General features: G+C 33.9%; 1 protein-coding gene across 1 annotated transcript in view; it reads right to left on the reverse strand.

The window, feature by feature from the left end:
• LOC106651191 (myelin expression factor 2) overlaps positions 1-12555 on the reverse strand; it is a 62171-nt gene that overhangs the window by 42165 nt on the left and 7451 nt on the right. The window contains exon 2 of the mRNA XM_014369601.2: positions 5730-6099. Within this exon, the coding sequence (XP_014225087.1) occupies positions 5730-6099 (370 nt within the window). The remainder of the gene's footprint in view (positions 1-5729; positions 6100-12555) is intronic.

Genomic DNA, 12555 nt, shown 5'->3' on the forward strand with positions numbered 1-12555 from the left:
TTCCGTGATTACTAAGTATTTACTAAGTATTTACTAAGTATTTACTAAGTAATAATCATTTTCACACTTTGAAAACTTGCATATTGTTAGAAAATTTCCTCAGCTATCGATTGCGACTACTTAAAAAAATCTTAAAAATGGGCATTTTAAGATATTAGCATTTTAAACTTTATGTCAATTTTATCCGATGAAAATGGAAAATTTCGGAAAATCTGACCACACCGTCGCAAAGCTGAGGTAATTTCTCATCGAAATAATGGGTTCCCTTTTTCTTCTAGATGCATTTCGATACTTTTTACGTGAGTTAGAAACTGAGTGATTTAGTTTAATTGGGCCGCGCATACAATTGTAATGAAATACCTTATACATATGCGCAGTAATAGGTACATACAGTGCGCCGTAATTGATACATCGGTTCAAAATACGTAACTAAATTTATTTTTCAAATTTATTGTAGAAAAATATAACTAATCAAACTAATATCGACGTATTAATAAAATAGATATACTAAGTAATTAAAAATGATATTTGCAAACCAAATTGTCACATAAGTAAAAAGTTACAAGTACTTTTCTATAGGTGTTATCGGCAATTTCTTTCGTAAAAAATAGCTCAATCAAGGAGTTAAATTTCAAATCGATAATACGTTAATGAATTGATGTTTTAATGTTAATTTTTTTTTTAATTATATTGTGGGAGGACAATATCTATTATTTAAAATCATTATTACTCATTAATTTACAATACAATTGTCATAAACAATCATTTTCCGCAATGCGCAGTAATAGGTGCTGCGCAGTAATACCCCCGCTTACCCCATATGTCAATTGACATATGCACTGCTGTATTTCTTGAATTTGAACTGCTAAAAATGTCTCATTTTCATGAAAAAGTATTCAAACATTTTCATAGCTTCATTATGGAATATCAAATGGAAACCATTTGATATCTCAGGGGTTTTGTGCAAATATCACGTCCTCGGTATCTAAACTAAAAATTAGTGGGGTTACGATTGAAAAATTTAATGCTTAAACACAAAAAATAATAGTCGAAACACGTAAAAATGAATGAAAACTTCTAGAATTTTTTTCAAAAACGAAGGACTTGAGAAAAATGATACTTTACGATACTAGTGGCATAAGTAAGTTGGCACGGCGTAGTTTAGGGCCCGAGCGTAGCGAGTATATTGAAAGAGTATCGTTCAACATTTTATAGCACTGTGCTAAGTTCACATTTATGCCCCCTTTTCCGAGCCATGAGTCGCACTTTCTGGTAGCGCTAAATAAGGTTAGCGCGCAAGCGTACGCGAGTGTGATGCGAACGCAGCGGTGCCAGAATTTGCGACTTATGCCACGCAGTGCTATAAAGTGTATTTTTTAACTTTATTTTCTCCAATCTAAACCCCACTAATTATTTTTTTTTTTTTTTATCGATAGAGTTGAAATCAACCCCAAACCTCCCCGTGTGTGGGACTCGCCCTCGACCAATATACGTCGATTAGTTTAGATACCGAGGACGCGATATTTGCACGAAACCCCTGAGATTTCACATTGTTTCCATTTGGAAATTCGAGAAATACAAAAATAGTATATTATGATACGTGTGACTTAAGCAGGCCATTATTGCACGGCACTGTTAGCACCCGAGCGAAGCGAGGGTGCTAGTGCCGTGTTAAGAATGGGCTACTTGAGTCATAAGTATCATACGTTTTTTTATAGCACTGTGCTAAATTCACGTTTAGGCCCCCTTTGGCGAGATATAAGGTGCTCATAATAGCGTCACGGTGTGAGGTTAGCGCACGAGCGTAGCGAGTGCGATAGGCACGCCGCGGTGCAATAATGAGCAGCTTAAGTCACGGCAAAGCGTGCCTTAAACGTGAACTTTAGCCACGCAGTGCTATAAAATTTTTTTTCAAAATCACGTTTTTTCGGATCAAATCAAGTTTAACTTTTGAAGTAATCATATTTTCAAAAATCTGAGATCAGATTTTGAAAAGGCATTAAATTTTACATGAGAATTAGTTACTCGCATATTTTCACAAAAAATACAGACCGAATAAAGTGTTGGAAAAACGTCCTCTTGGATCTTAATGGGTTAAAAAATAACTTTTTAATTAATTTTTAAAATCTTTAACAAGACCTCGAATATTTAATAAGGAATGTCTTGTAAAAAAATTGAAGACTGTGATTAAAATGACTAATAAATTTGAAATAAAAGACGTTAGATCTTAGGTCTCGGAAACTCTCAGAGTCATCATTTGGAAATTAAATGAAAGTCTTAAAGTTTAATTTGATGGATGTAGTTTAGTTAAGACAACAGAATTCGATATTTGCTCTCAAACCCGAAAAAACTCAAGAAAATGCTCATTTTCCGCCTTTTTTCCTAAAATTGAACGTTATATTCGTATAAACGAATTTGTTTAGCATCCTGAACAGTAAAAGGGTAAAGTTTCTTGAATATAAAACGCATAAAATTATCCTACAAAATTAAGAATAGTTTCATAACGTTTTAATAGTACAATATTGAGTATAACATGGTTATTTGGAGAAAAAACGGTTTTTTGAAAATGCGGAGGGTTTAGCGACTACAGTTGGGAGTTCCCAGGTGAAAATAGTATGTAATATCTGACTCCAGATCTGGCATCAGAACTTATATCAGATCTGACATCAGATCTAATGCCAGATCTGAAGTGACTGTATTGACTCTAATTAATTGAACAATACGTTTATTAATAATTAAAATTTTATAACACATTTAGTTATATTTTAATAATCACATCGATAATATCTTTAAGAAAAATTCCTACAATATTTTGGTTTCTGATAATGTGAATTTAAATTGATTCAACAACTTTTAATTTTAAGATTTATTATGAAATTTTAATTCTTAATAATTTTATTGTTTAATTAATTAGAGTCAATACAGTCACTTCAGATCTGATATTTGATCTGATGTCAGATCTGATATAAGTTCTGATGTTCATTATCGAATACAAGATCTGGTATCAGATTTGATGTCAGATCTGGTGGACATTTGTCAGATTTTATACCAGATCTGATGCCAGATCTGGAGTCAGATCTTACATATTATTTTCACTTGGGTTATGACGACGGATATCTTCATTTGTAGTCCTAAACTAACTTTTTGAGGGGTGGGAGCGAGGATTGGAGCACTTTGGGAAATAAGGACCACCCTACTGTACACCTATAGCCATGTATAAAACAAACAAATTTCTGTTGGATGCATTCTAATAAAAGAATAAAACGAGTACCAATAGATTGCGCTACCGACATATAAAAGTCCGGAGATTTTTGAATGAGCGGCAATGTTTTTTGGAGTCGTTTTTTTCATTTTTACTGTAATGAAGTATCGGTACTAAATGGGCTGTACCTCTCGATAGAATCAAAATTTGAAAATTCTGATTACGGCACTGGAAATTTGAGAAAAAATCCTATTCAAAAAGTCAATCAGCAAAAAAAAATTTTCTTTTTAGGTTTTAGGTACTTCCCCCTTAAAATTCCGTTATACAGGGTGCAGCAAAAGTATGGGTACACCTGGAAATTTCGCGGAATATGCGTAGGAAAAAAATCAAAAACTTCATTTTCGACGTATTTATTGACGAGGAATCCAATGGTGACCTTCAAGCTCTAGCGACCCAAAAATCGATTTTTCAAATGGAAACCCCCATTTTTTATTGCAGACTTGAAAAAAGAGCGGAAAATTTAACGTTGAAGTAAGTTTTTTGTTTGTTTTTTTAAAGGTCATTTTAAGGGCGTTACAGACGCAAATAAAACCCCGATTTAACCTAAAATTGAGTTTGAGTAAGGACTTTTTTTCCAACTGTACCGACTCCAAAATGACCAAAAAAAAAAAAAACAAATACGTAATCGAACGTGAAATTTTTCGCTCTTTTCAAATCTGCTAAAAAAATGAAAAGAGCAAAAAATTTTACGTGAAAATATGTATTTTATTATTTTTTTTCAAGGTCATTTTGGAGGCGGTACAGTTAGGAAAAAAGCCCTTACCCGAACTCAATTTTAGGTTAAATTGGGGTTTTTTTTTGCCTGTAACGTCCTTAAAATGACCTTCAAAAAATAATAAATACATGTTTTAACGTAAAATTTTCCGCTTTTTTTCAAATCTGCAATAAAAAAAATGGGGGTTTCCATTTGAAAAATCGATTTTTGGGTCGCTGGAGCTCTAGGTTATGTTACAGGTCAAATTCAAGGTTACCATTTGATTCCTCGTCAAAAACTACGTCAGATATGAGGTTTTTGATTTTTTCCTACCCTTGTTCCGCGAAATTTCCAGGTGTATCCATACTTTTGCCGCGCTCTGTAACATTTAACGTTATCGAATTTTTTTAATACCTATGAGGTTAAACTGACTATAGGAGGCTTTATTATCATCAATTAGAAAAAAACCCAAAAAATTTTGGTATGTATGACTTAAAGATGAAAGTCTCTTTTTGTAATTTACGGTAATTTTAGTTAATCAAAAAATTAATTTTTCTAGAGTCTAGAGAAATGACAGGCGTAATGGGCGCGCTTAACGAAGGGTCTGTAGACTCATCGGCTCATATTAAATTTCGCCTCGAGAATCGAAAGGAGACATGAAGAAGCGAACAACCACTTAATCTAACTTTTGTCCGGCCACGGTTGCTTTAGGTCATATTTGTGGTGTACCAAAAACAAAACGGGTAACTCGTGCCTGGTCTGCCTTTCTGCAGTGGAGGATGTGGAGTACGTCTTCTTCCACTACCCTCGATTCACGGTGCAAAGAGAGCAACTCTGCCACCTCACTAATAGGCACTTAGAGCCCGAGACGATAGTTGGATTCATGCTTGCCACTGAGCACAACTGGGAAGCCGTCACCTCCTTCACCAGAACAGTCATGACAAAACTAAGAAATAGAGAGAGGGACAGAAGAATAGAACCGGACGATGCAGTACGAAAAAATAAGAAACATGAAGAATTAAAATCTGGATGTGCTCGTACAGAGCGATGGCCTCTCTGCGCGAAGTAATGCCTAGTGATCGTCTCGCGGGAAAAGAACAGAGGTAGGAGAAAAGACGATCTGTTTTAGTCGGTATTCGTAGAGGCACACACAAGCTTACTCAATAAACACCAGTACACTACTTGAGTCCGTCTATGCGAAAAAGCAATCGCATCTTGATTCCGTAAATGAATTTCCTTCTTCGTGAAAAAAAGCACCTGAGATTTTTAAAATGAAAATCTATTCACGTAAACGACTAAATGGAAAGAAAGTGAACTTTTGACTTCAAACCGTTTTTCTAGCTTCGATGATATTAGACTTCATTTGAGTATGATTAACATTAAATTACACCTGAAAAAAACATTGATAATGAATGACTAAAGAGGGCAACTTGCCCCCCCTTCCCTCCAAATTCTGTCAATTATATTAATTTAAAAGATGATAAAGTCCTGTAAATTAAATTATGTAGATAAAAAAACCTACAAATAAAGCAAGCTAATAGTCTGAGAAAAGAAAATGAGTGTATAAAAAATCTAAAAGCTTTATGAAAATCATAAAAAAGAAATATTTTAATTTAGATATAATTATTAGGGTCGTTCAAATTCATGGACAACAAAATAATAATTTGAAGTCGTAAAGTAAGAGTGAAAATTTTCATTTCCAATATATTTTTCTTTACTATTTAATTTTCTTTGTATAAGAAGAATTTTAATGTATTAAAAAAAAGGAACAACCTCTTTCACAACCAGTTTGCGACCCTTGATATCAAATCTATGCATTTTATCCACAGCTACTTTGACTGATTCAGAATCTTCAAATTCAACTATACCACAACCTCTCGGTTTGTCATTTTCATCTGCAAAAAGTTCGACATGAGCAACTTTTCCAACTTCTGTTCTGAAAAGATCTTTCAAATCTTGCCAACGAAAATCGTAAGGAATGTTCGAGACGTAAATTCTTCTTTCAGCAATTTTTCTACCTCTATCGATTCGGTCTCTACTTCGATCTCTACTATTAGAATTCACACGGCTGGAACGTTCAGATCTTCGAGTTCTATCTCGATCTCTGCTTCTCTCTCTTTCATCAATCATTGGCATAACGACACTGAAAAAATACATGATGATTTTTTGAATCGAAAGTGAAAAAAATATACATAGCATAGTGAATCGACGATGCAGGTATTGATAATCTATTAGAACTTTCAATTTACTAGAAAAACAAGTATCAAACTGACCGGATATAACTTAATAAAATTATTTTACTACACTTGAATTACAATGGAAACTGATCTACTTCTATTGTTTAAAGAAAAAATGGAAGAAATATAGATTCATAATAACCATTCATGTAATATACTGCTGAAATTTAATAGAACACAAGGCAGACAAAAATAAAAATAAATGTTAATTTGAAGAGCCTGTAAAGTATAATGGGAGACAAATAAAAGATATAATTTACATTACTTCAATAATAATTCAATCCGATATATAGTACGAAGAGTCAAAGTGAACCATATTTGGAAAATGATAAACGAAAGAAAGTGAAAACTTTTGAATTCTGATGATACGCTCGAAAAGTTTTCATTCGAATCTAAAATATTAATCAACTTTAATTTGAATATATTTAGTTGAAGATAAAAACATTTTCATGAAGCTAAATCACAATATGAAGTGTTCAATATTATAGATATTATATTCCCGTTTATGCCAAAGCGAATGAAATATATGTAACTTACTCAAAATTTTTCTTGTTATTTATTCAGTCATTGTTATTTACACAAGATTCAACATTTCATCATTCAAATGCTGAACTTATCAATATGGTAAAATTATTATAATACATTTTGATCTGGACTCAGTGAGTTGTCCAAGTCAAACATTAAAAAGTTTCATGAGAAGTTATAATATAGTATTTTATAGCACTGTATGGCATAAGTTCATATTTATGGCACGCTTTTCGGTGGCATAAGTCGCACATTCTGGCACCGCTGCGTTCGCATCACACTCGCTTACGCTTGTGCGCTAACCTTACTTCGCGCTACCAGAAAGTGCGACTCATGGCTCGGAAAAGGGGGCATAAATGTGAACTTAGCACAGTACTATAAAATGTTATTCGATACTCGAGCCATAGGGGACACTTTTCGGCCCAGTAACCAGCTATTAGGACCCTCGCTGCGCTCGGGCCCGAAACTACGCCGTGCCAAAAAGTGTTACTTATGGCCCTTGTATCGAAAACTACTATTACGATACAAGTGCCATAAGTAACACTTTTTGCACGGCGCAGCCTAATAGGTGGGCCGAAAAGTGTCCCCTATGGCCCGAGTATCGAATAACATTTTATAGTACTGTGCTAAGTTCAAATTTATGACCCCTTTTCCGAGCCATGAGTCGCATTTCTGGTAGCACGAAGTGAGGTTAGCGCACGAGCGTTAGCGAGTGTGATGCGAACGCAGCGGTGCCAGAACGTGCGACTTATGGCTCGGAAAAGGGTGCCATAAATGTGAACTTGTGCTACACAGTGCTATAGAAGTACCTTATAATGCTAGTGCCATAAATATTACTTTATGGGATGAAATTTAAAAGTAGTTTTAAAAATTGCAATAAGTTCGTACTACAATTGATAGACCGAATATTTTTTTTTCATGCTCAAAAACCCCACTTATCTTTCTTATCAATTACACCTCATGTTGTGATTGGAGCAAGAGCTAACAAGGGGTTCAAAATCAAAAAAATTTAATTCAATTGTTGGAAATAATTTTTCTTCTTTCCATTGCAATTTTGAAAACTCTAAAAAGTTAATTTTTCATTGAGATACAGCAGTTTCCCTAAGCGTTTTCGTATACTTTGCGTGTTAAATTTTTTCTTCTTTTGCGTTTTCTGGTAAGTAGTGTTTTTGGTCATCTGTCGTTACTTCCAGAGAGTACCGATTTAGCTTCAGCGCCAGGGTGGCATACACTTCTTCAGAACATTGATAGTCACAAAACACAACCTTAGGCGAGACGATCTGACTAATACGTCGCTGTCGATGAGTACTTCTATTATGGACATTTATAAAAATAACGTAAAATGAAAAATAAATTATGCCTAAGTGTTTGAGTAGGGTGACCTATGGGTCGGATTATCTCGCACGAGATTGTGTTTGTATTGTGACCATCGATGTTCGGAAAAAGTGTACGCCACGCTGGCGCTGAAGCTCAATCGGTACCCTCTGAAAGTTACGACAGATGACTAAAAACACTACTTACCAGAAAACGCAAAAGAAGAAAACATTTAACACGCAAAATATATGAAAATGAGTGAAAAATTAACTTTTTAGAGTTTTCAAAATGGCAATGGAAAGAAGGAAAATTCTTTCCAATAATTGAATAAAACATTTTTCGATTTAAAGGTGCCTATACGCCGTTAACTAGCCACGCGATTTGGACGTGAATACTCTATTTACATTGATCTATGGGGTCGAACTAGACCGATTTTCCAAAAACGGCTGTGTGGAGCCCTCCGTATCAATGATGTGTATTTTATTCAACAGTTTTACCGGAAAACGAGATCGAAATTTTTCATTTAGGTTTTCAGGCTTAAAAATTTCGATCCCATTTTCCGCAAAAACTGTTAAATGATATGGAATGAAATTTGGTACAATTGTTCACAGCTCAATACGGAGGGCTCCACAAAGCCGTTTTTTCAAAAATCGATCTAATAGATAGGTGATTGAACCACTCCTTCAAACTAAACGAGACTCATATTCATAAAAACATAAGTCATTTTTCCCTCGAAAATGATTGAGTTACGAGAAAAAGTGCAAAACCAGAAGTTTGAAAAGTGGTTCAAAAATTCCATAAAAATTCCCGTAGATACTTTGATAGTCGTGATCACTCCTGATCATGTTTATATCGTGATTTCAAGGTAACATGACTAAAACAAATCAAAAACTTGATTTTTTTGAAAAAATTTGACGGTTTTTTTTTTTTTTTTTTTTTTTAAATAGCTTTAACTTATTTNTTTTTTTTTTTTTTTGTTTAAATAGCTTTAACTTATTTATTATGGAAAAAGTCAACATTTTGAGTTTATTTTCTGAAAGGGAATTAAATTTTACAATGAAATAGGTGCAAACGAAATGTTTTTGAGGCCTAAAACTACGGAACAAATCGCTTCAAAAGTCTACAAAAAAATCGAGCCTTTTTGTCGTTAATGGGTTAAGATGTTTGAATCAGTTTCGTCGTTTTATTGATTGATCAGTCTTGCCAATTGGGACAGTTGAAATTTTTTGAAATTTTTTGAAATTTAATAAATTTCAAGTGCAACGAAGGGTCCAGATAACTATTTGAGTATTTCAACAAAGACTTTTATAGCACTGCGTGGCATAAGTTCACATTTATGGCACGCTTTTCGGTGGCATCGGAAAAGGGGGCATAAATGTGAACTTGGCACAGTGCTATAAAATGTTGTACGATACTCGTGACATAGAGGACACTTTTCGGCCCAGCTATTAGGACCCTCGCTACGCTCGGGCCTTAAACTACGCCGTTACTTATGCCACTAGTATCGTAAAGTACTATTATTCGTCGATTAAAACCAATTTACGTTAAAGAAACGTTAATTGACAAATGCCGTGAAAAAAGTTAAGAACGACTAGGCCTGGATGTAGGGGGCCTTAAGCCCCGGGCCTCAACTTCTTAGTAGCATGTTAGCGTTACTTTTTTACAATATCATGTGGGGGTCTCTTTATAGAATAGCCCCGGGCCTCATATTTACCTAATCCAGCCCTGAGAACGACCCAAGATGTTTACGTTTTAAATAAAAAGAAAATCATACAAATCTTGTACGCAGCAGAATAATCGATGATTTTACGGGAACAGCAAATAAAAATATCTAGTCACCAGATTGTTAAAAACTCATTCATAAACTAGTTTAGGCCCATACTAACATGAGAAAGTAAAAAATTAAAATTAAACTTAGATCATGTGAGGGTAAGAGATGATGTGAATTAATTGTTTATAATGTTCGAAACAATAATTCTTTATTAGTCTCTTCTGAAAAGTTTAATTTTTGACATTTTGGTACAGTCTGCGCTAAATTTCTCAGTGAGTTTTACCTCTGGTACGGATCAAATTCTTCAGAAAAAATTTTTTTATGGATTGAGTTTATTGAATACTCTCACAATACGGTGATAGGTTACGAGTATCACACATACAAAATGAAGCCGGAAGCGTGAACCAAGCTCACAAGATAGAGTCTAAAGCGAAAATCAGGCGGCTCGCAAGTAAGCCACAGAATCATGAACAACACTCGAAAGATGGCTCCTGAAGCAGGGTTGTAAAAGTTTGAATCAATTTTTATTTTAAATCCAGTTTAACTCACGAATCAATTTGATTTTGAATTAAAATGATTTTAAATCACGAATCAATTTAGATTTTTGATTTAAATGATTTTAAATCACGAATCAATTTTGATTTTTGATTTAAAATCATTCTAAATCACGAATAAATTTTGATTCGTGAATTCAACTTGATTAAAATCATTTATGATTTAAATAAAATTTCAGGTCTCCAATTTCTATGAATTGTTCATGCTCCAGGTATTAAAAATAGCCAAGAGTGAACTTCTCGTGTACATTATAGCTCTTTTAAGCTTTTTAGGCTCCAGGATATTAAAATAAATCAGAGCGGACTTCTCCAGGATGTTATGGTTCTGTTGGGTTTCTTGGCCCTCAGATGAGTTATTGAGGTATGTAATGGTTTTCTCTAGGGAGTTTGAATCCTTTTCAGCTTCTCCAAGTTTCGAATTCTCAAAGTATATTTATATTTTCCTGTTTATGTAAGAGTTTTTCACGCACTGAGAAAATTTAGTTATTTTCATATTAAAGGTTTCGTAATCAACATTTAAATTATTCTTGGCAAATATTAAATTTTTTTTATCTCATTGATCCTTTATAATTTTGTTATACAAGAAAAAATAACGTTAAACTTATTGATTCTTCATTTGTCAATAGGACTATATTTTTACTTTAACAAGGAGACCTTTCCAACCTCGGATTACAGATCTTTCCCAAATTTTTTTTGCGGTTTCCTGGTAACTAATCGGAGCAGACTTCTCCGAGATGTTACTGTTCTTTTGGGTTACTCGGGCCCCTGATGCATAAAAGCGACATAGAAGTTTCATGTCTATGGAATTCTCGAGTCCCAGGTGGATAAAAAGCCACAAATAAGATGATTTAACAATAGTTATTTCTTTGGGGTTACCGAGCCTCAGGTAGGTAAAAGAAGTACAGAATAGACTCCTTCAGATAGTTTTAATTTTTTTGGATTGTTTTGGCCCCCCTCCCCCCCGTCGGTATTATTTTGTGACTTTTCGTGACTTTTAATCTAACGATCTCGGAGAGGTCGTTCATGACGGCCACCCTGAGCTCCGGGTACTTCGGAGATAATCGCCGACAACGAATTCGTAATCAGCGACCCCAAAAACCCCTCTGTAAGTATTATTTTATAAGTTTTCGGGAATTTCACTACAATGATTTCGGAGAGGTCAAGAATAATTTAAATGTTTATTACGAAACCTTTAAAATGAAAATAACTATATTTCCTATAAATAAAAGAGCTATAATGTACACGAGAAGTTCACTCTTGGCTATTTTTTATACCTGGAGTATGAACAACTCATAGAAACTGGAGACCTGAAATTTTATTTAAGTCATGAATAATTTAAATCAAGTTTAATTCACGAATCAAAATTGATTCGTGATTTAAAATCATTTAAATCAAAAATCAAAATTGATTTGTGATTTAAAATCATTTAAGTCAAAAATCAAAATTGACTCGTGATTTAAAATCATTTAAGTCAAAAATCAAAATTGATTCGTGATTTAAAATAGTTTAAATTCATAAATCAATTGTATTTATGATTCGTAGTGTCTTTTAATTCATTATTTTACAACTCTGTCCTGAAGTTGGGATCATGCTTGCTATTTAGCGCTGCGCAGTGTGTGAGAGACACCACGCCAGGAAGAGACCGTACGTAGCGATAGCCTCTTCCCAAAAAGTAATACTTACACTGAGAAAAATGTATAGGAAGTTTAGACATAATGTATAGTAAAAACTACTTTACTCTAACTACTATCCTGCTAACTGTAGTCAAAAATTCCGATCCTGTTTTCCGGAACAACTACCCGATGAAATAGGCTGAAATTTGGTGCAGTTCTTTACAGCAACAATACGGATGGCTCTACAGACCTTTTTTTTCGAAAATCGGTCTAGTAAAAAAGTTATTTAAATTTACATTTTTAATGCTCGGTCGATCAAAATTTATACATTTTCTCAGTGTAATAGTAGTTCCACGCGGAAAGAACAAGAGCAGGCGAGGAGGAAGGTTTTAATCGGTATTAGAGGTGTACAATTGTCACAATGTAATGTACACAATTGTACACTATAGGTGCACATTTTTGGGTAATTTCGGAAACGCCTCACTGTTGTAATAATAATAATATTTGTTAAGTAAATAAGTTTTTATGGTCAATGCATTTTGGTGTAAATGTTAAACTCAAAGAGTATTACATGCATAAAAAGGA

This window comes from Trichogramma pretiosum, unplaced genomic scaffold (genome assembly GCF_000599845.2).
Source record: "Trichogramma pretiosum strain Unisexual culture from Peru unplaced genomic scaffold, Tpre_2.0 scaffold8, whole genome shotgun sequence".
Lineage (NCBI taxonomy): Eukaryota > Metazoa > Arthropoda > Insecta > Hymenoptera > Trichogrammatidae > Trichogramma > Trichogramma pretiosum.